The following is a 23,479-nucleotide window of genomic DNA, read 5'->3' on the forward strand; positions in this document are numbered from 1 at the left end:
ATAGTTGCGTCTTCCAAGTCCTGACAATGTCAAGTTGATACAATCTATTTCATATAGCTCACCTTTTCCATAAAGCTAAGTTTTCCCGGTTGGCGAACATTTTGACAATGTAAACAAGCCTGATGATCCGTTTCTAAGGCTATGTTTAAGCCTCAGAATCTAAAAGTAAGGTGAGCTTCAAAACAATTCCCTTTATGCTGAACTATGTGGCAAGCCTAAGACAGCATTAAAAAAGAAAGACAAATTTATATAGCTGGATATATTAAACGACAACGATATTATAAATTTTGCCTGTTGCACTTAAATAATGTGATCAACTAAAAAACGAAGTTATGAAAAAGGGCAAGCTAAGATCAAAATATCAAGGCCGTATCCAGGGGGGTAGGGGGCTAGACAAAAACAAATTTTTATGCGTTTGTTTACCCCCACCCCCGAACAGAAATCCTGGATACGGCCCTGCAGAAGATACAAACTCACAGAACCAAATATGAAAAAAAAAACTGTAAAAATGAGATTTTCAGCAGAATTTACAACTTCATTTACTTTAGAGAAATAAGTGACTATAAATATAGATATATATGGTTCAACATTTTCATGAGACTAAATAGCCGCCGTAAATGAAGATTAATAACTATTAAAAATGTCTCCAACAAGATCGCTAAAGCCACTGTAACGGTTTCAATAACATTGCTGACCAGATTCTAGCAAAAATTCCTTACTTAACCCACCCAATTGCTCATTCCAAAGAAATGCGATGTCACCCTCGTTCGTCTGTGAATTGCCTTGGAAATCTTAGAACATAGGTGAAAAATAGCGGAAAAGAGAATTAATTTTTATTTAAAGTTTCAGAATTCACTTTCAAGCAAGATTTCGTTTTGAGGCCATATTTATCAAAATAAAATTATTATGTTCATTTTAGCGCCTGCATATTAAAAAAAAAAAAAACATAGAAAGACTTCTATATATACATTGTTTTATTGCTTGATGTATTGTTTAGTAGTCCATATACAACTTACGAAAATATGCGTTAAGTGAAATTTCTGCCTCTACAATCAATTAGATCTTTATGTTAAAACCACCATTTTATTCAGTATTTAACATATACATTCATAAAATTAAAGCTCGATTACAAAGAAGCCCCTCATTTGCGGCTATTAAAAAAGAAAAAAAGTTGATATGACTAAAAAAAAATTGATGCTTGAAATTTTCATAGTTGATCTAATTCTACTTCTTCTAGTGGAGATTCATTTTAAATGTACATCGGACATTTTGAAATACAAATCAGCCCAATAATAAAGAGATCAGTAGCTACTATAACGTAAAATTGCTCAATAGCTTCACCATCCAGTAGGATATTGATAAAAACCGAATTTAATCCTAGTAGAATTACAACATTCCTCTAAAAAGCAAGGGAAATATTGATCATTAAAATCTACAAAAAAAAACTAACATTAGCTAAAAACCTTTTTCACCTTTTGAGATTTTAATCTGAAATTGTAGAGGATACACGATTATAACAGTTAAGCTTAGGATCAAGACATATCAAAAAGAGGGCGCTTAATTTGATATAATTTAAATTACTTATGGATGCTCTGGATGATGGATGCTGGTTTCTGGATGCTCACAAGAGGGGATACGTTTTATGGCTTCACTTTTATAACTGAAAGTTAAAGTTTTTACAAATACTTCATTTAGAAAAGATGACCAATTTTACACAAAATTATATAATTATATAAAATTATATCATTGAGTTGAAACTCAGGAAAAAGTTGTTTTTAGGGGGAGGTAATTTTTTTAGGGGAAAGGGGCAAACTAAACCTCCGCGTATACGCTGCGATTTTTTTATGTCTACACGACCGGTTATTTGGGGTATCATATATTTTGATAGATCGAGCACAGTCGTGTAAGGATGGAGTGGAAAACCTTGGTGGTACGATTTGTGAAATGTTTGAGTCTGTTGGGATATTTAGTGGAAGCCTCTTGACGCTGAATAACGCTGAATAGTGTAGATTTTTATTTGTACCGTCCCAAAACCACAGATATGCGGTGGAGCATCAAAAAGTAAGCGGCAGTTATTCCAGATCTATTGCAGATTCTGTTTTTCTGTTTTTTGGGGACTTTTTGTTAAAAAAAAACGAAAAATTTGTAAATTTTAACGCAAAAATATTCCTGACTTTCTAGAGGACCCTCGCGTTTCTAGATGATCAAGAACTAAATAAACGAATAAATATTATTCAGTTATCACACAAATTATAAGATTCTTATTCAGAGAACACCAGCTTTAAGCCAATTAAATCTGGAAACTGAAGAAAAAAGAAATTCGGTTTTTAACAATCCTAAGCAAATATTCTAAGCATATAAAATAAATAACAATTAAAAAATAATCTACTACCAATGTTGAAATTAATCTAAGTTCTTATACATATCATCTATCTGAGGCTTAAAATATTGTTTTAGCTGGGGCCGCTTTGACTTCAAAGTTGGTGTAAGAAGGCCGTTCTGCACTGAAAACAAGTCCGGATGCAAATGAATATCCTTCACCTAAATAAAACAAAACAACTGTGTTAAAATCTATACACATACTAGTAAAATCTATAAGTATACTATTAAAATCTCTACTAGAATTACTAAAATTGCTCAGAATTGGGAAAAAGTGACAAGCAAAAAAATGTACTTATTTCTGGATTTTCTTTTATTCTTACTCTGGAAAGGATTATAAGCCACCCTTATGTCTCTACTATCATAATTAGAATAGTTAATACAGTAGTACTGTGGTGGACCACTTGATTGATCTTTGCCCAGGGACACGTAGCCCAGGGTTCGATCCCTGCGACCACTGGGCCAACACAAGGACATTTGTTGTCGAGTACCGTAATTAATCAATGAACGAAAGACCAATCCTACTTAGAAGTGCAGGTCAATGCGGCCGTCATGCCAAAAAAAGGTGTTTTTTTTGCCTTCTTATGTTTTTTCTATCATTTATGCTCCATCCTAACTATGTTTTGTAGGCATGTTCCGCTTAAATAAATAAAACATTAAAATTGTTAACATTGAAATTAGCCACTGGGCCAACACAAGGGCCTTATTGTCGAGTATCGTCGTTAATGATTGAACGAAAGACCAATCATAATTAGAAGTGCCAGTCAAAACCGCTGTCATATATAAAGCTTTTGTCTTGATAAGAAGGCGAAACTGTGATAAAACAAGTCAGTATGGATTTATTTTAGAAAAAAGGAGAGATTAAAAACCCACAAGAAGGTAAAATATAGAGAAAATACAGGAAGACGCGGGAAAAGTTGCAAGAATCTGGGCATCTTAATTGCTAATGTTTGTAAACCTGAAGTAGCCTACTCCGTTTTGCTTTAGACAATTGGGTATTTGCTTTTTAGTAAGTTCCGAGATTTCCGCCAGGATTACCACCCCTAGTGATCTATCAATATTTATAGTAATTTTTTATATTGCCCAAAGAAAAAATCACTAAATCAGGACATAAATCACTAGATTACTGATAAAAATCACTAAATCAACCAAAAATCATTAAAATCTAGTGACTCTTTTTTTCACGGGTTAGCAATCCTTATTTCCATTTATTCACGCGACTTATGTATTTGCTATTACATTTCTAAAATAAATGCAAATGTTTTTTAAACAAATCCTAGAAAATTTGACCACTGTTGACTACACCATAATTCTACCTCGTCTTAAAAAAAGAGCTCGAATCTAATATATAATAAGTCTAGAGAAACTGGACGAGATTATCTTCTTATCTTCATTACTTGGAAAAAGAAGCTATTCAGTCATTTATAAGAGAGCTGGCAAAAGGGAAGATTATCACAAATTGTTCCCTATTTTTAGAAATGATTATTAGATTTTACGTAAGAGATACTCTCAGGAGGAGTAGCTTAAGATTCACTAGCCAGTAAGACATCACGTTTGAACTTCGTCTACAAATAATGGATGACTTTTCCTACCAACTAGGTCATACTAGCGCTTGACTGATCAAATAGAAACGTACGGAAGACAAATTGATAATTAATGTTAAAAAGGCGAAATATCAAGGCAGTAACATGGCTTACCTAACATTGATTCGACTTTTTGGTGATGAAAGAAGCCTTTCCTATTTGATGTAAGCGATGCTAGATTTAACAGAGTTTGCGATTGACTTAGGTTTTCATAATGATGACACATTACTGTAGTAACTTTTTTGTGCTTTTTACTTTTCAGTGTTCAATATTACTTTTATTTATAAATAAATGTGAGCTTCACTGACGGAACGTAGTTTTATAAAGTTTACTGGAGACGGAAGAAGAAGAATAAATACGAAGCCAATCCCCCATTCTATTGAAAAATCTTCTTGTCCTGTATAACATACACTATAAGCCTAAAAACTGATAAAATCTATGTTTTACAACTTTTCCCCAAGCCCTGACCAAATAGTAGAGCAATTATATCTTTATAGTAACTTCTATTGTCAACAGCCTCCCTCCCTTAACTGGTTCAGCATCTGCCACATTCTTCTCTCCAGCTCTTCCCATGACCTCCCCTCCCCTTTCCCTATGTTAGGAGAAAATAGACGAAGTAAGAAAATCCAAAATTTATCTCTTGCACACACACATCCATAATTTCTGAAAAATGCACGTTTATGGGTTTGTATCGCAGTATTTCAGTAAAGCTGACATCAATCGGAACATATTGGCAAAAGACCGAGGGGAGAGTTGAGTTTATCGATGAGTTTGCTACTCCAAAAGCCAAATTTTTTATTGAACAAATAAAATTTTAGCACGTTCAAATTGCACGTTTTTTGCAATACAATTTTATTGCAAATCCATGTTTATTGAGCGTTCAAATATATATTCTATCGAACAGCGCTAGTCACAACATCGTATGGTAAGTAATCAACGAAGATACGTGTGTAAAAAAATTCATTACTCGTTGCTCAGGTCTTTTAATGATGTAAGCAAGCACATGTCTACAATCAACGAAACGATATCAAAACAATACAGGGTAAAAACATTATCTAATTTTTCTGCGCTGTTACACTCATGTTCCAGTAAAACCCAGGATTTACAGGCAAAATAAAGAATTCACTAATAATCAGGTTTTCAGAAAAAAGGAAAAACAAAGCCTCAAAATCAGGCACAGTAGGGAGGTCGATTTGGTTTCACGTTGTTACACGTAGAGAAAAGTACGAAGAAGGGGGAGTAAGGGAGGGAGCAATACGGACAGGGACAAAAGTGCGAGAGAGGGAGAGAGAGAAGGGGGACGGATGGAAGCATTGCTTTTAAGTATTGTTCCACAATATTCGGCTTTGGATTATGGGCTTGAAATGAAATTGAGTATTATAAAAATAACATAAAAACCAATAACAAGAAGGTTAAACAATTGGAAACAAAACTGCTTAAAATTAAGACAAAGCATTTAATAGTAAATTGTTAAAAAACCAGATGATTGTCAAATAGCAATAAGGATTATTTCTTAGACTCGTTTCCAAACAGATTAATTATCAGATGGCAACAAGAATATAATAATATTAAAGAAAGGTCTACAAACAAAAGCCAATTTAATTTTAAAGATGGCTTGTTTTTAATGTAATCAAAAATCTGGAATAAAATTAGACTTCAAGAATTTAAATTTGTAGCAGTAGTTTTCTTAATCAGCACTGCGTATGAAAAAAATCGCTCTTACTATGTATTACGGTACCTCTCTTGATCATTAGCATGTCTTTGAAGCCAAAGTATGAGCCCAAGAAATTAAAAATTGACAAAAGAAAGCAAAAGAAATTCTCTTCAACGTACATCGTAAACTATCTGCAAGGTCTCTTGGCCTTGATACCATTGCCTTAAAGAGCATCTGATTTTCATTGAAATCTGAACTAACGTTGGTTTTTATGTTTTGCAATAGTCGTAGATTTGATTAAAACAGGAGCGGGTGTATCCCCCCTCCCCCTGGAAAATTTCCATCCATATTTCCCTGGATAATCAGAGGGAAATTGCAAGTTATTTATTGTTGTTAAAGTGTATTCACCAATACTTGTAAATGGGTTTGCAGCTTCCCGCTTTTCAGTTTTCTGCCTGAGAATCCAAATATTGAATTTTGGGCAAGATTTGATTGTTTAGTCAAAATTTTCGATGAACAGTAGTTTTGTTGAATAGGTTCTTAGTAATAATTTAACTAAGGGAATTCGGGTGGATAAAGAAAGGGTATTGTTGTTCGTTCAAATCCACCACGAATTCCCCTTAAAAGTCTAACTTATAAATGTAAGCCGTTCTTGAGATATTGCTTTGTAACCTTTTTGAAAATCTACATGCCCATAGTTGGTTTTGATTTAGTTCAACAGCCACCAACATATTCCTTAAATATTAAGAACTTATGCAACAAAATTACTGTTCATCGAAAATTTAGACTAAATAATCAAATCTTGTCAAAATTTTTGCTTACAATCCAATATTTGAATTCTCAAGCAGAAAACTGAAAAACCAGGAGGCTGCAAACCCATTTACAAATTTGGGACATACACTTTAACGACAATAAATAACTTTCAATTTTTAACTTTTGATGAACATCTGGAGTTATCTAGGGGGAATATGGGTTGGAATTATCCGTGGGGGGAATAAACCGAGGAGGAATTTTCCGTGGGGGATATGCCGGAGGGGGGACGGGGTACGCCTAAACCCAATTAAAACAGATTGAATAATAGTAAATTTTCTTTTTATGCAATAATAAGATTCATATTATATTAAATAATAGTAGAATAATCAGAAGTTTAATCTAAACTTCAAATTTAATTTTATATTACTAATTTAACATTACGTGTAAAAATTAAATTTAATTAACTTAATGTAATCTAAAAAAAACGTGCATATAACACAAAAAAAGTAAAAAGGAAATCGGCAAAGGATCTTCAGGACATAAAACAAAATCAATGAAGAGCTTTTAGCCGATGTCTTCCAACTGATAAATTATTCACGGACATTTTGAGTGGAATCAATACAATGATGTCTAAACGCATAGGACGAATGATCATAATTGCGACAGTAGCTACAATCTAGTAAAGAGCGAACCACAGCCATACAAACCAAGAGTTTGAAAACACGTTTTGAAAAACTGTCTAGTGAGAAAATTTCATTTGTAAGTTGATTAAGAAATGGTAGCTATTCTTGAGGTTGATATTACTCGTAAAAGTTTATTGTAGAAACGAACTTTCAGAAACTCTGAAAAATCACTTGAAACCACTTGCAAATAGCAATAGACCCAAAATGAAAATCGTACAGTTGGAATGAAGACGGTCGAAAACCGTCAAGCGAAAATTTTCATCCCTTCATTTGGAAAAACCGAGAAAATCATATTTTAGCACTTTCATCACAAAAGTCTCTTTCATCCAACCATAAATAAACTAAAAAACAAACCAACTCATGATATTTACTACATCTTTAGAATTTCAAAAACTAGCACTTTACTGAAAACACAAATCTTACACTAAAAATGGGTGTCACTTTAAGAGCAGAAAAGTCCTCAAGTACATACAAAATCACGTGTCTGTTGGTTTGATATAGTTTTATAGATATTTGTTGCATATGATGTGAGGAATTAATTTTTGTTCGTTTTAGCTTTCAAAAAACTTCGCTTTTTTTTAAAACTATATATTTAAAGAAGCATACTGGAAGATAAAAAAAAATGGCATGGTATGCCCAAAAATCAAAATAGAATATGCAGAAAAAGATGTCAAAATGAAAACATTCTGACAATCAATCTTCTAATTTTATATAGAATATTTAGTTTTATGATAATGTTTTCTAAACGTAAAAACAAATTACTAGCGACCTATGAGCCGAAAAGCTTAATTGGATACTTTTATCTTAAAGTAAAGCTTTATATATGACTTGGGAAAGATCTCACCCTCTATTTTGTTTTAGTATTTGTTAGTATTAAAATAGAAAAGGAATGTAATTAAAAATAATTAGAGGCAAACGGGAAAGAAGCTAGAGCATGTAAACAATGTGTAAATTAAAATGAATATATTGAAGTAAATAAATGCTAGTACATTTCTTCAAGGCCGTATCCAGGGGGGGGGTTTTCCCGGTTTGACCCCCCCCCCCGAAATTTTTGACCGAGTCGAAAATAAGTCGAAAATTAGTAAAACCTAGGTAAAAATCAGTAAAATTAGTCGAAAACTGAGTCAAAAATTAGTAACCCCCCCCCCCCGAAAAAGTCAAAAATTAGTAAACCCCCCCCGAAAAAAAATCCTGGATCCACCCTTGCATTTCTTCATTGGTTTTGCCACACTACCTAAAAAACGGTACTGATAAAAATTAGAGCAAAGCGCAACTGGTTAGTGCAAGGACTAAAATGCAACCATTGACAACGGAGTTAGAATTACCTGTTCAAACGACTTCAATCCTTTTCTCTTGCCAATGTCCAGGATATCATCTAGAATAAGCTTTTTGATTTGTGGATTGGCGCAGAGATCTGAGAGTGTTCCTTCAATCTCTTGCCCTTGAGCCCACCTTTTCACGGTGCTCACATCTGGTACTACTACAGCAACAACGCATGACTGAAAGACATGAATAGCATAATAGTTGTATCGGTCGCAGATGCATATATTTTGCAACTTTTGCTTGGGAAGGAGGGTTGATACTTCCCCAAACTGAGTTTGTTTGTTCAATGATAAACATTTTAATTATTAAAATATATAAAAGTATAAGAAATATATAAATAAACATTTAAACCTAACAGAGAAACTTGTCAAAATGCGTTTATTATCGATGGACAGCGAAAATCCAAAGCTGTTTTTCTTTTTCTTTTTTGAATAATGAGAGTCAATATCCAGGTACGGGAGGCCACTTAGAGGTACACGTGCCGGTATAAGAATTACCTTGATTGGAATAAGTCCCAAATCATTAGCCGTAGAAAAACCATGTGTCTTATATATTTTACATTCAGATTCCCCTTTATTCTACTCGCCAGAATACTTCAAAAAGAAGCAAACAAATTCACAATGTCTATTGACAATTTGAACCTGACTTTGTTTGCATGAGATTTTTGCGTTATTACTACTTCTCCACAAAAACACACACACAAAAAAAACAAACAACTATCAAGCACAAATACTTCATTAATATTTTCAAAACGAGAAGAATAAGCTAGAATATACTATTTTTTCAAGAAACTGATTTTCCTTGCTGTTCAATCTGAGAGGCTTTAACTTTCCTGAGTTTTCGGAAATAGTGATTCCACTGGTACACTTTTCATTTCGATCCAACACCGTTTTTGAGGGACTTCAAGTTACTTTTCAAGATTCTCATAAATTTGTTTTCGCAATAAACTTTTACCATTAAGATTAATCGGAATCATAATTACCATTCATGAATCAGCTTCAAATGGAAATTTTTGCAACTTGACAGTTTTTAAGCATTTTTAAATTTAGGTTACTATGGGTAAAACGCCTTTTTTACTAGCTTGAAGTGATCGTTACACCTATGACTATTCAAAAAACTACCGCTCCCTCTTCTACAGCTCCCAGGAGCTTCCTTTCTTCCTAGTAACTGTTAGAAAGCTGTCATGCATTGGCATATTTCCTCAATTTGTCACGCTTCAAGAAGCCCATGAACAGGCATAGCTCCTTACAGTTACTATATAAGATTACTGTTTCCTCCTTTACGCCTCTCAAGAGGTCCCTTTCTTTCAAGCGACTTTTGGAAAGCTGTAATGCATTGGCATATTCCATCAGTTTTTCAGATTTCAAGTAGTCCATGAACAGCAATAGGTTCTTACAGTTAATATTTAATTGACTACCACTTCCTCTTCTACAGCTCTCAGGAGTTTCCTTTATTCCAAGTGATTGTTCGAAAGCTGCAATGTATTGAAATATTCCTTCAGTTTTTCAAATTTCAAGTAGTCCATGAGTTCAAGCAATAGGTCTTTAAAGTTACTATTTAAAAGACTGCCACTTCCTCTTCTACAGCTCTTAGGAGCTTCCTTTCTTACAAGCGACAACTGGAAAGCTGTCAAACAATGAAATATTCCTTCAGTTTTCAAATTTTAAGCAGTCAAGGAACAGCTATAGGTCTTTACAGTTACTATTTAAAAGACTGTCGCTTCCTCTTCTACAGCTCTCGGGAGCTTCCTTTCTTACAAACGACTATTAGAATGCTGTCAAACAATAAAATATCCCTTCAGTTTTCCGAATTTCGAGTCCGTGCACAGCTATAGGTCCATACAAGTACTATTTAAAAGACTAAGCTTTCTCTTCTACACCACTCAGGAATTTCCTTTCTTTCGTGTGACTGTTGAAACTTACCATGTATTGGCATATCCCTTCAATTTTCACACTTCATGTAGTCAAGGACCAGCTCTAGGGCCTTAAGTTAAAAAAATTACTTGTGAAAATATATATCGTGGTTGCAGCGGTAGGTGCAAACTAGTAAAACGCGACAGGCCCATAGTTAAACAAAAAAAAGCTTGAAACCCCTTAAAAATGGTGTTGGGTCGAAACAAAAAGTACACCATTACAGCTTCCTTGGCCAAAGACTCTATAAAGAATACTTACAGTTTCTTGGCTTGAACAACAAAGTAAAATCTATTGGCTTGAACAACAGGGAAAATCACTTTTTTTGCATGTGAAGCATCTTTTTTCAATTTTTTTCCTCCGTGGGTAGTGGGGCACTAGAACACCATAAACAGCTGTTCAAGGGCTCATTTTAAAGGAAATTGCTACATCTACGTGTTTTTATAATTAACAAAACAATATATATAAAATAAAACTACTTTTTTTTTACAAAAAAAAACTGAATTTTCGTATAAAAGATGAAGATATACTTTGAAGGGCGTCTAGTCCATAGTAAGGAATGAGCTATAGCCCATAGTAACTGAAATATTAAAATAAAATGCAATTTTTTACACACTGGAACAAGCCTTCGGCTTTTTTTTTAGCTGGAACCTAGTAAAGAACAAATCACACGGAATCAGGTAAGAGAATCAATCAAACATGACATCACAAACCATAGAAGTAACTTATCATAAGATACGTGAGTTGTACTAGCCAAAAGATATGCGTGTTATATCATCTTATATATGAACATGCAAATTTTGCTAAAAACCTGCACTTTACCTAAATGTTTTGTTACTTGCGAAAACCATGTAGCTATAAAATTGAGCTTTCAAATGAGCCTTAAAAATCCCCTATGATGACCCGGTGCACACTAGCAACCAAAAAAAGGAAGATATATCACTGCTTCCCATGGAAAAAGTGATTTTCCTTGTAGCTCAAGATGGGGGACTGTACTTTTTCTAAAAAGCATTTTCGGGTATCGTGATTCAAAGGGTGTAGTTTTCCTTTCGATCCGATACCATTTTTTTATGGGATTCCCACCTATTTCAAAATTCATGTTCATTTGTTCTTGCAATAAACTTTTGTCATTAAAATTAACCGATATAAAGTTATCATTTCTGAATCAGCTTCAAATGGGGACTCTTCTTCACCTAACAGCTTTTTGTCAAAACAAGCTTTGAAATTTTCGCTTAATATGGGCTAGAGTTCGTTCTTTACTCGGTTGCAGCGGATGCCGCAACCATGATCAAAATTAAATTATAGCACAAGGAACGTGACGACATTTCAGGGCATCAGGTAACAAAGTCAATCAAATGTGACACCGTGCCTCAGAAAAGCAATTTTTCAAAAAACAGCTGTGTTGTATTATCTTGTGAAAAGATACGTATTTTATATTATCTTGCATATGAAGATGCAGTTTTTGCCGAAAATTGTATTTTATTTTTGAGATTATCTTTTTATTACTTACAAAAGGCACTAGATATAAAAATAAGCTTTCAGTCAGCATTTTAAAACACCTTTCTAGGAAGTTTCGGCGCTCCACTAGCGGCAAAGACAAAAAGAGAAAAGGGGAGACACCATTGCTTCTATTGCGAAAAAATGATTTTCCTCGCAGCTTAAGATGTAGGTCTCCTGTATAGAATTATCGACTACGGTGATTCCCACGGTACAGTTTTCATGTCGATTCTATACCATTTTCGGGATGTTTCAGGCAATTCTCCAAAATTTCCACAAAAATTGATTTCGCAACAAACTTTTACCATTAGGCTAAGAATAATCAAAATAATTCTAAATCAGCTTGAAGTGGTAATTCTTCGTTACTTGACTTTTTTTTTTCAAACACGTTTTGAAGTTTGTGGCTATTACGGGCTACAACTCTTTCTAGGTTGTGGCGGACGCCACAACCAGAATAATTCACTTAAGGAGGAAAGACTAGCCACTCCCAAATTATACCCTTTATTACGATAAATTCATACGATATATGGATTTTATATGGACAAACTGAAAATAAAAGTGATCAACATGACTTATTCATGACTGTCAACTATCCATAGTTTAGGGTGCATGAAAAGAAAAAACATATGTTTTTTGTTCCATCATTTCTAGTTTCTTGTAACATCTGCAATTAGAACGAGAAACCCCGATTCATCTTGGGTATTTTCGTTATTTAAAGTTGTTAAAATACCACTACTTATCTCGCCACTCTGGGTTTCACGGTCTAAAAAACCGAGCAGTTGATGGTTCGTTCGGGTATCTGTCATTACTTAAAATTCTTTCTAAGTTTTTTTATGCTAAAAAACTTAAAAATAATTTTAAATAATAAAACCAAATACATAAGTATGTCCCCCCGCAAAGCTCTATTACCAGGAATGCAGGAGCAAGCAAAAGAAAAGAAAAACAAAAAAAAAAACACATTTTAAAATGCAAAATGACGAGCAACAAATCACCACTGACTATTCGCCAAAGATCAAGCCAGAGCAAGTGCAATTCGCAATAAACAATACAAACATTAATTTTCATTTTCACCCACACACATCAAACGGAAGGAATCATTTAAAAAATAAACAAACAAGAAAATTAGAAAAACTACCAACTATACTAATAAACAAATAGATAGTAAAAAATAATAGGAAGAAATTATTCATATAAATGATAAAACAATTAAACAAATAAAATTATCCAGAAATCAATCTTAAGTTCACCGCTGTTTTGCCGGAATAATTTTATTTTATCAAAATAGTGTGCTCCCAACCCTTTAGATTTCGATATGATTTTTCTTTTTTGTTTAAGCTTATTCCATTTCTTTTGCTATGATTAAGTGGGCGACCATAATTTTATCTCATGTTAATATAAAGACGATAACGAAATTATAATAGTGAAATATATAATTGGTTAACGCTTCAGCGTAGAAGAGACAATGAGAGAATATGAGAGAATAATTCCGTGTACACCAGCCTCGATAATAATTGAAGACGTGACAAGAAAATAAAGAGGGACTACACAAAATTGAATGACCAGTACATTCCTTTTCCTATTTTAATAAACCTTATTCAAACAAGGAATACGCTCTCTTTCTCCATTGATTTCCATTACAGCACAAAACAGGTTGAGAGTTTTAATGAAATATGAGAAGAAATTATCACATTCGTAGTCTAAAATATTGTCCAGCTTCACAACCAATATTAGAGAAGGAAAAATTACCTATAATCAAAGCGAAAGAAAATACAAAATACAAAAAGAAATCCAGTTTTCAATTGTATAACGTTCTTTCTCTCTCTCCCCCTTCCTTATCTGTTTCTCCATTAGCATCCACCTTCTCGCAACATGAATGGCTTCTCTTCGGGCTCTTTGATGGCACTATTCACGATAGCACTCTCCGACCCCCATGAAAGATGGTATCACAAATGGGCTGTGTCGTCTAGATGAGAATATATGTAGTCCCAAACAAATCCCAAATGAAAATAATGGCAAAGAAATCTACAGTTATATAATATATATAATATCTAAATATAATATATATATATATACTATGTGCATACATATACATATATATATATATATATATATATATATATATATATATATATATATATATATATATATATATATATATATATATATATATATATATATATATATATATATATATATATATATATATATATATATATATATATATATATATATATATACCTCAATATCCAAAGAGATAAAGCACGGCTGCAGCCAGTGGTAGATCCAGGGGAGGGGAGAGGGCCCTCCTAGCGTAGTCTAAAGTAGTGTAATTTACTTAATTGACCCAAGTTTGCGTTAATTAAACTTGCTCCTAACGCAAAAAATTTTTATCGGATCAACCTATTTTGAACACACACCCACCCCCTTAAAAAAATCCTAGATCCGCCCCTGGCTGCAGCATCTGCCGCAATCTAGTAAAGAATGAATTTTACGGGGATTTAAAAAAAAGTCTGAAACTCCACAAACGTTATGTCAGATCGAAATGAAAACAGCCCCACTGGAATATATTATAAAGAAATCATCTTGCTGTCTAATTGGATTCTTAAATCTATGTTGGCCAATTGATTTTTCTGTCAGAAAAATTCGCAATACCGCAGTAGAAGGGACAAAAGGGCTCGAAAGACAGCTAAAATGATTACTCGACATCCTCTTGAATTCAGAGTAGCTCACGTCAATTACGTGATAAAAATAAGCAGACAGTTGAGGACATACCAATTTTTCCTACGGGATTAACCTTTACTTTCCTAGGAAACCTAATAAGGTAATCAAGCTTAAAGCAGAACTAAATTCGTTTTAGGAAAACTTGACAATTGCATCTAAACTGTGGACATTCAGTTGCCGGGTTTTAACTAGAACCCGTATTTTAAGAAATTTGACTAGAATCTTTAATTATATAATTGCAAGTTTGTTTGTTTGTCTGTGGTCACCTTAAAAAACGGCTTTACTGTTCTAGAAAGGAATGGATAGAAATAATCTTGAAAACGCCAGAATAGCCATAGGCTATTCAAGTCTTGGAACTTATCACTGAAAGAAAGAAAATTAAGAACACTCCGCTTGGGATGGCGTCGCAATTTTAACCCTTTCACCACCTCTGTTGCATTTCCCCGCCTGGGGTCAGTTTTTGGAGACTCAAGTTTCGATCCCTGGGTGGTGGTTCCAGCATTTACTAACAAAGGACCTAATTTGGAGGGATGAAAGGTCTGACTCCCCGTTCGATTGAAGCAAAATCGCAAACAAATCGTACATTTTAGACGATTTTGGAATTATTAAAGGGATAGCTATTAAAAAGTTTTATTGTTTATTTTTAAACTACATGTAATGTCATAATTCAACGATGAATTCCAGTCATCGGGCAGTGGTGCTGTCGTTTGTTAAACAAGGATCCATTTTGCAAGAACTGGATGTCCCTGCTCGAGCTAAGGAAAGAGCGAGGGTCAACTTGCGAGGATTTGAAGATGCTATGGGCATTTAAGGTCAAAGCCGCTAAATTCATCGCAATGTTAATTTTCGTATGCTACGAAAAGAGATCTTGCTCTCTGACCCGACATACCAGCACAATGAAATTTTGCAAAAGTGATCGTTGGACAAGGATCTAAAATTTGGCCGTTTTTTTTCTTATTTAATTCCCAGGAAATAGAAAAAAAATCTAATGTGAAACCTGGTAGCTTTTTTTTTTAAAAAAGGTCTGGAGCCTAAGAAATGGAAAATTTGAAGCAATGGAAAGTACTATAAATTCAAAAAAAAATTGAAATTAATTGGCCGGATTGAAAATTCTAGATTCTTTTAATTTATTCCTCCACGATTGTTTTTGTATTTTTATATTTTGAACTCTTGCACGGCATGGATAAAAGCGAAAAAGTCGAAAGTAATTTCAAATTGTAGCTCTTTTTTTTATTTAGTTTATTCCAAACTTTTCAGCTTTCTAATCCGATCCATTAATTATATATATATTTATAAATAAAATTAAATTTTTACTCTGTTTCTCCTGTCTTACATAACCCCACTTTACACCCCCTGAATGGAAACATACCTGAGGCTAGGACGGGTATACTTGCGTTTAATTGTCAACTTGTCTTTAATTGGAGTTTGTCAGCTACGAGAACTACATAAAAATGACCAGAAGAAAAAAAGATTAACAAAGGATGGCTTAATCTAAAACAAATGTGGTAAGTACATAAACTATAAAACTATCAACATAGTTTTTTTATAGTTTGAAAAAAATCTTGAAGGAGGGGGCCCGGGACTCATGACAGATTTGGAGACCACTTTCAAGACCAATTTGGCAGAAGCAACGAAATATATTAAAATCGAAAAGATTATATCCAAATATCGTATATGGAATAAGAAAGATCGTGTAAAAGTGATAATAGACAAAGGCAGACGCGTAGGAGGCAAGGTAATCCAGAAGAATCTATCCCTTTTATTGCCACATGCAACACTCAGTGGAGATATGAGCCAGAGGCTTCAGGAAGTAGTACACCTATGTCTTCGTCTCCGCCCCTGACGAATCGACATTTATCTGACGGAATAGACATCTCAATGATTCCTAGTGTCAACTGCATTGTGAACATGTCCCATTTTGTTGACGAGCTTACCGAAGCTATACTTCAAAGATTCAAATGCGGAAACCTACATTCAAATGTGTTTATAACCAAAGTGTCGTCCATTGGAATCAGAACCAACTTAGTCGCGGAATGTGGTGCCTGCAAGTGGAAAAGAATCGTAAAAAACGAACCTAATTCTCCCACAACAAGTGTAAAAGACTATTTGACAAACTTTACAGACAGCAAGCCTAAAGGAACAACAGAGCGCTATACCAATGTACGAGGAGATATGAACTTTAAGGCTGTGTGGGGTGTTATGGGGACAGGTGGAGGCTATGCCACGCTATCTGAAATATTGGGTGTCTTAGGCATCTGCCCTGTGTCAAAAGACATTCATCGACAATTGTGTCATGAAAACTGAATCGACAATTGGCACGGTATGGATGGAAACGTTGACGGAAATCTTACAGCAGAACGGAGAGGAGTCACTGAAAATGGCAATTCACGAAGACAGGCTTCTGAATAGTTCCTATTGGACTACAGTAGTGTGTGACGGGGGATGGAAAAAACGCAGCAAGGGCCATGACTACACAGCCAAAGGATGTGTAGGGGTCATTATTGACGCTTTCACTAAAAAAACATTATATGTAGGGATAAAAAATAAATATTCTTATATTTGCTTCAGAGCTGTGAAAAAGGGGGAAAATCCCGTCAGTCATGTATGCTTCATGAACTATAAGGGTCCGTCTAAAAGTATGGAGACAGACATTCTTGTTGAAGGTTTTTGCATTAGTGAAGAGATGCACGGGTTACAATATTTTCGGTACATTGGTGACGGAGATTCTAGCGTTTTTTATAGACTAAAGCAAAGCGTCCCGTATGGCTGGTTTATTGAAAAAGAAGAATGTGCGAATCATGTTACAAAAAACTATACGAAATACCTCCACGGCCTTGTCAAAGCAAAAAAGAAATACATGCTAAAGTTTTACCAAATAACATGATCCAAAAACTTACAAAAACCTTCGGGGAGCAATAAAGAAAAACTCAGAAAACCAAGGTACAGCTGAGAAGCTGAGAGACCTGCTCGAAGAGACCCCGAGCATGTTTTCGGGAATCATTCAAAATGTGATGATGCTTGTCCAAAGAAAGCTGGATTACCCGAAGGGAGATTAGCAGAGGATAGGTGGAGAAGCGTACACAAAGAAGTTTTCCAAGACATACAAGGTGGTATTGAAATCGTCTGCCGGAAAGCAGACATGCTCCGCATGGATTCGACAACCAATCTTGCGGAGAACTATATGTCTGTTGCCGTGAAGTTTTGCGGTGGAAAGCAAATTAGCCGCTCAAAACGCTGGGCATACCATGCACGTATAAATGGAGCAATTCTTTCTTATTCAATGGGTCTTAAATGGCATAGCCATACCTGGAACAAAGCTTTTGGCTCAAGCCCAGCCAAACTAATGAAGCAATACTGCGAGAAGACCAGCAGACTTCGAACACAGTCGAGAAGAAACTTAAAGCGATACTATGTTTCAATGGGTGGTAGATATCAGGCTAAAAGGAAAAATGATCAAAGCTTTTCTGGAGTTCTTGAGTATGGGCCCAAGTGCAACAGACCTGATATGAGACCAGAGGAGCTGGAAGCTGCCAAGGTCACATATACGAAAACTTTTCTGAACTACAATCAAGCTATTTCGCGGCAGATTTATGAGAAGACAAAAGGGCAATCTTCCAATGAACAATGGATTTATGAAAGAAGCAAAAAAATCAGAAGTACTTTTTTTCATCGGATAACTTCTCGGAAAGAAATCACTAAAACAGGTCCCATTGTAAGAGACATCCGGATCGACGGCAGCAATTATCGCTCGGCTGAAATGATAAAGGGAAATGAATTAGATGAAGTAGCTCTTACATTTTACGAAAAAAAATTGGCCAGCCGATTACTAAAGGTAATAACATTGGACTTTTAGTCCACCTGACGTGCCAATATCTCGCTGCGTCTTTGGACGGAATGTTGCCCGATGGAACACCAATTAAAGTAAAGAAATTACATAACATATCAAAAGGGAAAAATTGGAGGACGTAGCTCGTATCAAAGGCCTAATAAAGGGATTCTTCCTTCAGATAACTAGTTCAGGACTCAAGCTAAAAGTAAACCACAAACACTACAGGCAAATTCAGGGCCAGCTAGAGATCACTAATCAAGAGTTATGTCATCTGCTGGTCTACAATAATCAAGAAGACTGGAAAATAATAATAGTTGAACTATCAACGCAGTACTGGGCAAAAGTATTTCCGAAACTTGAGCGTTTCTGGAAGGATTGCTTGTTGCCTAAAATAGTTGATGCAAGAATGGATAGGAGCCTAGAAATAAGAGAGCCAGCATATGTCACAATGGCCATAGATCAAAAACAAACAGTCATTTCTAGTCGTAATGAAAAACGAGCATCAAATTCTGAAGAGGCAAGCAGTAAAAAACGGAAGATTGACAAAGATTTTTTTTTCACCTTCATACAATCCAATTCACAAATCCCTTACCCCTTTTTGCAAATGTCAATCAACCAATTCTGATTGTAGCATCCAATTCTTTAATAGCAAACTACTCTCGAGTTACACTCCAATCCGCAAATCCCTTACCCTTTTTTGCAAATGTCAATCAAACAATTCTCAACGGATTTTGGCTCGAAAACAGTCTGGTTGAAAAACTTGGAGTTGAAACACACTTGTGTAGGGAATCCCCCGCTCATACTGTTGTCTTTTTGCAATGTTTAGGAACCAGAGGGATATCCCCGCTCGTTTGGAAAGGTACCAACGGGACATAAGCAAATAGCACGTAGTTTCATAACGTGTTTAATCACGTGTAGAGGTCCCATAGAATAACAATGGAAGGAACATAGCGCTATAGAATAGCATGGGAGGGAACATAAGCCCTTAGAATAGCATGGGAGGGAACAAAAGCCCTTAGAATAGCATAGGAAGGAACATAAGCCCTTATAATAGCATAGGAAGGAACATAATCCACCAAAATCCATAAGTACATGCTCTGGAAATGTTTTTCCTATATTGTCTCTGCAAATAGCATGGTAATTCCTATACGTCTCTGCAAAATGGTACTTAGTCCTCTACTCAGGTGCCTGACTTTAGATAGCGCACCAAGGGAAGCGAAACTGCGCCATCGGCGCATTTTAGCTATATATTATTTGGGTGTAGTTCGAAATTTTCTGGTGGAGTTTGAAATTCAGGATAAATTAGATCTTGCAGGGATGAGTGCAAAAAAAAAACAAAAAAAAAACAGAAATTCAGAGACAATGCTACCAGATAGTGTGAATTTTGCTTTTTAGAATACTAGAGCTCAAAATTGGTAGGATTCAGTCTTCATTGACAGATTTCGGCTCCTTATTCCGAAATCTGGAACAGTGAAGCATTTTTGACTGATTGCATGCACTTTTGTGGTCGAAATTTTTTGTTCTCAGTCTCTGGCTTGACAAGAAAGATATTTTCCTTAGTTTTCTGGCATGTCAGAGAATTAAAGAAGATCTAACAAAAAAAATACTTGCCAATATCTAAGATGGTATTTTACATTACTTTCTGGCTAATATGCTGAATTATTCCCTATCAACAATAGAAATTGTGATTAAAGAACTAAAAAAAAGAAATAGGTACTCAGTATACTGGTCTTGCAATAAAGATTCTTTACGCAATTTTTTTTTATTGTTATAAAATATAAAGTCGTGAGACACAGTCACACTTTAGCGTAAAGAGCAAGGGGTTGAGGAGGGGGAAGCCCCTTTCATATACGGAATAAGTTCTGTTTGTTTTATGTTTTAACGTCGTTCCTTACTTTCAGTTCAAAAACTTATTTTTTTAAATTTAATTTCTGAACGTTTTTGAGTTAATGAAGCTTTTATTTTGGCTCACTGTACATGAATAATCAAAACGAAACTTGCATATTGATTTTACTTTTTTTGGCTAAATGGCTTTCTCGAAATTTTGTTCTGACATAACTTACAAATTAACTTACGTAACGAACTTCTATATTCTTATATTTTTATTACGTATATTAGGGGGCTCGCCCCTAATCAATAACTCGCACTTTATGCTAAGTTCAAATTTTGTTCCAATTCTTTAAGAATGACCCCTTAATCACAAAGGCCGTTAATTAGAATAAATAGCTCTTTAGAGAACAAAATAGAACAAAAAAAACTTTAGCGTAAAGAACGAGGTAATGAGCAGAGGACGAACCCAATCATATACGTATTAATATATGTTGATTTTGAATTTTAATGTTCCTCCTTACGTTCAGTTAAAAAAAATTGTTTTTATTATTATTTAATTTCTTATCTTTTTTTAAATAATGCTGGGAAATCCAGCGCCCCTTTCACATCAATGTCCCTTCCTACATGAAAAAGTCCTACATGGAAAGATCCTCCCATGTAACATCCAACCCCACCCCACCTCCCAATTACCAAAATAATTCCCCCGGAAAACTTCGGTATACTTCCCAATACCCAATAGGCCTACTATATATGAACCTTGGGCTATGTTCATAACTAGCAGATCACCCCCCGGGGATTGTGCGGGATTAAGTCATCCTCAAAGACATAGTTACTGAATTTTTCGACCATGCTGAACGAAATGGCTATCTCACAATTTTAATCAGGTGACTCTGGGCAAAAATGAGCGTGGGAGGCTTAGTTACCCTCCATTTTTTTGGTCACTTAAAAAGAGCACTAGAACTTTTAATTTCCGTTCGAATGAGCCCTCCCGCGATATTCTAGGACCATCGGTTCGATACGATTACCCCTAGAAAAAAAAAAAAATAGACACGCATCCGTGATCTTTCTTCTAGCAAAAAATACAAAATTCCACATTTCATTTAGCAGATAGGAGCTTGAAACTTCAATAGCAGGGTTCTCTGATATGCTGAATCTGATGGTGTGATTTTCATTAAAGTTCTATGACTTTTAAGGGGCGTTTCTCCCTTTTGATGAAACTTATATATTTGAGATCAGCATAAAAACGTGATTCTTTTGATATATCTATTGGTATCAAAATTATGTTTTTAGAGTTTCGGTTACTATTGAGCCGGGTCGCTCCTTACTTACAGTGTGTTACCACGAACTGTTTGACAAGATTCATAACAGAAAACACTCTCTTGACAAAGGGGTTACTGATGGGTAAGCTTAAGACAGAAGCTTGTGCTATTCCGAACAAAGGTCAGCTTTTCCCACTCTTTTCTGCTTTTTTTTTTTTTTTTCAAAATTGCACGCTTTGATAATTTGAAATTTAGGTTGTCATGGAGTCTGGAATGCGATATGAGAATCCCTACGGGGCTCTGAAAATTCCAATTGTATTTATAGACATATTCCTGAATCTGTCAGTAGAAGTTGTCAATAAACGCTAGACTTTAAATTTTGAGTTTTGTCATTGTTATTGTGAAGGCAAAATGCGCCCACTTTGCGCCAAATTTTTTGACACGCGCACAATCGGCGCAATACGCCAATTTGAAAAATTCAATGTGCAATCAATTAGAAAAAGCACCCAAATGGCGCAAATGCGCACCACCTGGCAACTATGGATTTGATATCTCCTCGAAGCTTGTCCCCTGCCTGCTGGTTTGACAAGTGTCAATCCCCTGTATTATTACCTCTGAAGACGTAGATTTTTTTTATTATGATACCGGCCTACCAGGTGTTTACTATTGAGTTGACGGGTGATACTATTCCAGTTTTTGGGCTGTGACGTTGTCGTCTGAAACGCTGTGACGTTGTCGTCCCAATGAAACAGCTACATTGGCCTTAAGAGTTTCCAATGCCAGTGATGCCTAGTGAAGTTTTAAGCCATTTTGTAAATCATTAAGTGGTGGCTTTTAAAAGGTTTGTTTTATTACTTTCAGTATTTGTAACATTGTTTTTGAAACTATATCTGTTCTAGTCTATTTTTCACAAAACAATGGCTTGGTTAGTTTCGTCTTCTCCGTACATAGTTATGTCTTTGTTATTTTTTTTTAACAGTCATTAACAAAAATATACATATTTACAAATAGGTAAGTTTAGATAATGATTAGATTACCGTTTTCATGTCTCTTTTTATATGTTGCTGCTGCAAATTGGTCACGGCGGTAAGCCTACCTGAGGCTAATGAACTGGCGATGCTCCCAGCCGTCCTATTATATTTGAAGCTTCTGTTTTGTCGACCTCCCAAGAAATCCCCTAAGATTAAGCAGCATTTCTTATTGTCTTACTCAAGCATAATCTGGGCTAGCCTGTCAAAACAAGTTACCCCGTGTTCAGTAGTACTTATTACAATTAATTTTTGAAGATTTGCACGGGGAAAGGATATGATTGGATGAAATTGACGTCATGAAATCACTTCCAACGGAGGCCTTTTCAATTGAAAAAAAAAAAAATAATCATGATAAGCTCTATTGATTCGAGGGTGGCACAAGCTTCACATATTTATATGTTGCCAATGTATCACGATAAATTATTGTAGCTTGTGGCAATTTATAGTTGCCTCCAAAATTAGAATTATTTTTTATTGACAATATTGTTTATTATAATGATAGGCTATTTATATTTTTATATTTTGTACTGACAATAATTTTATATCTTATATATATATATTTTTATTTCTTTTATCTATATTATTTATTTTTTATTATTTTTATTAATTTCATCATTATTTCTCCTTCCCTCAGAGACTATTTATAGAAAATATTTTAGACATGCACACACAGGTTGAATCCTCGAGGGGGGGGGGAGGGTTGTCAACGGATTTTTCCTACGGGAAGGGTGTCGGACCCCCCCCCCCCAAAAAAAAAAAAAACTATTCCGGTTCACGTTTTCCAGTTTCTCTGTGTGGGTGGAGAGAGCTAAGGACAAATATAGGAGAAAATCCCCCAAGGTTTTTGTCAGTCTCTTTTATTGTGCTTATGAAACAGTTTTTTTTTTTTTATGCTGGCTCGAATCACCCTGTTCGTAAAAGATAGCGCTTGATAATCCGTCGCAAATTCTTACTCTTAAAACCCTATTCGACAAAACATCTACCATGTCTATTTTCCTCTCATTTGTATCGTATTTTTCTCTTCAGG

The 23,479-nt window shown here is 35.0% G+C and overlaps 1 protein-coding gene across 5 annotated transcripts in view; it reads right to left on the bottom strand.

Moving 5' to 3' along the window:
• Positions 1–228: 228 nt before the first annotated feature.
• The window catches only part of LOC148951958 (long-chain-fatty-acid--CoA ligase 1), a 215,285-nt gene continuing 192,034 nt past the window's right edge, over positions 229–23,479 (bottom strand). For all 5 annotated transcript variants that reach the window (XM_089089443.1, XM_089089444.1, XM_089089446.1 and 2 more), the window contains 2 exons: positions 8,378–8,551; positions 229–2,541 (listed from right to left, as the gene is read on the bottom strand). In XM_089089443.1, coding sequence (XP_088945569.1) covers positions 2,404–2,541; positions 8,378–8,551 — 312 coding nt within the window. In that variant the 3' untranslated portion in view covers positions 229–2,403. The remainder of the gene's footprint in view (positions 2,542–8,377; positions 8,552–23,479) is intronic.

This window comes from Artemia sp. Qi Xiang Cuo, chromosome 5 (assembly GCF_049724085.1).
Source record: "Artemia sp. Qi Xiang Cuo chromosome 5, ASM4972408v1, whole genome shotgun sequence".
NCBI lineage: Eukaryota > Metazoa > Arthropoda > Branchiopoda > Anostraca > Artemiidae > Artemia > Artemia sp. Qi Xiang Cuo.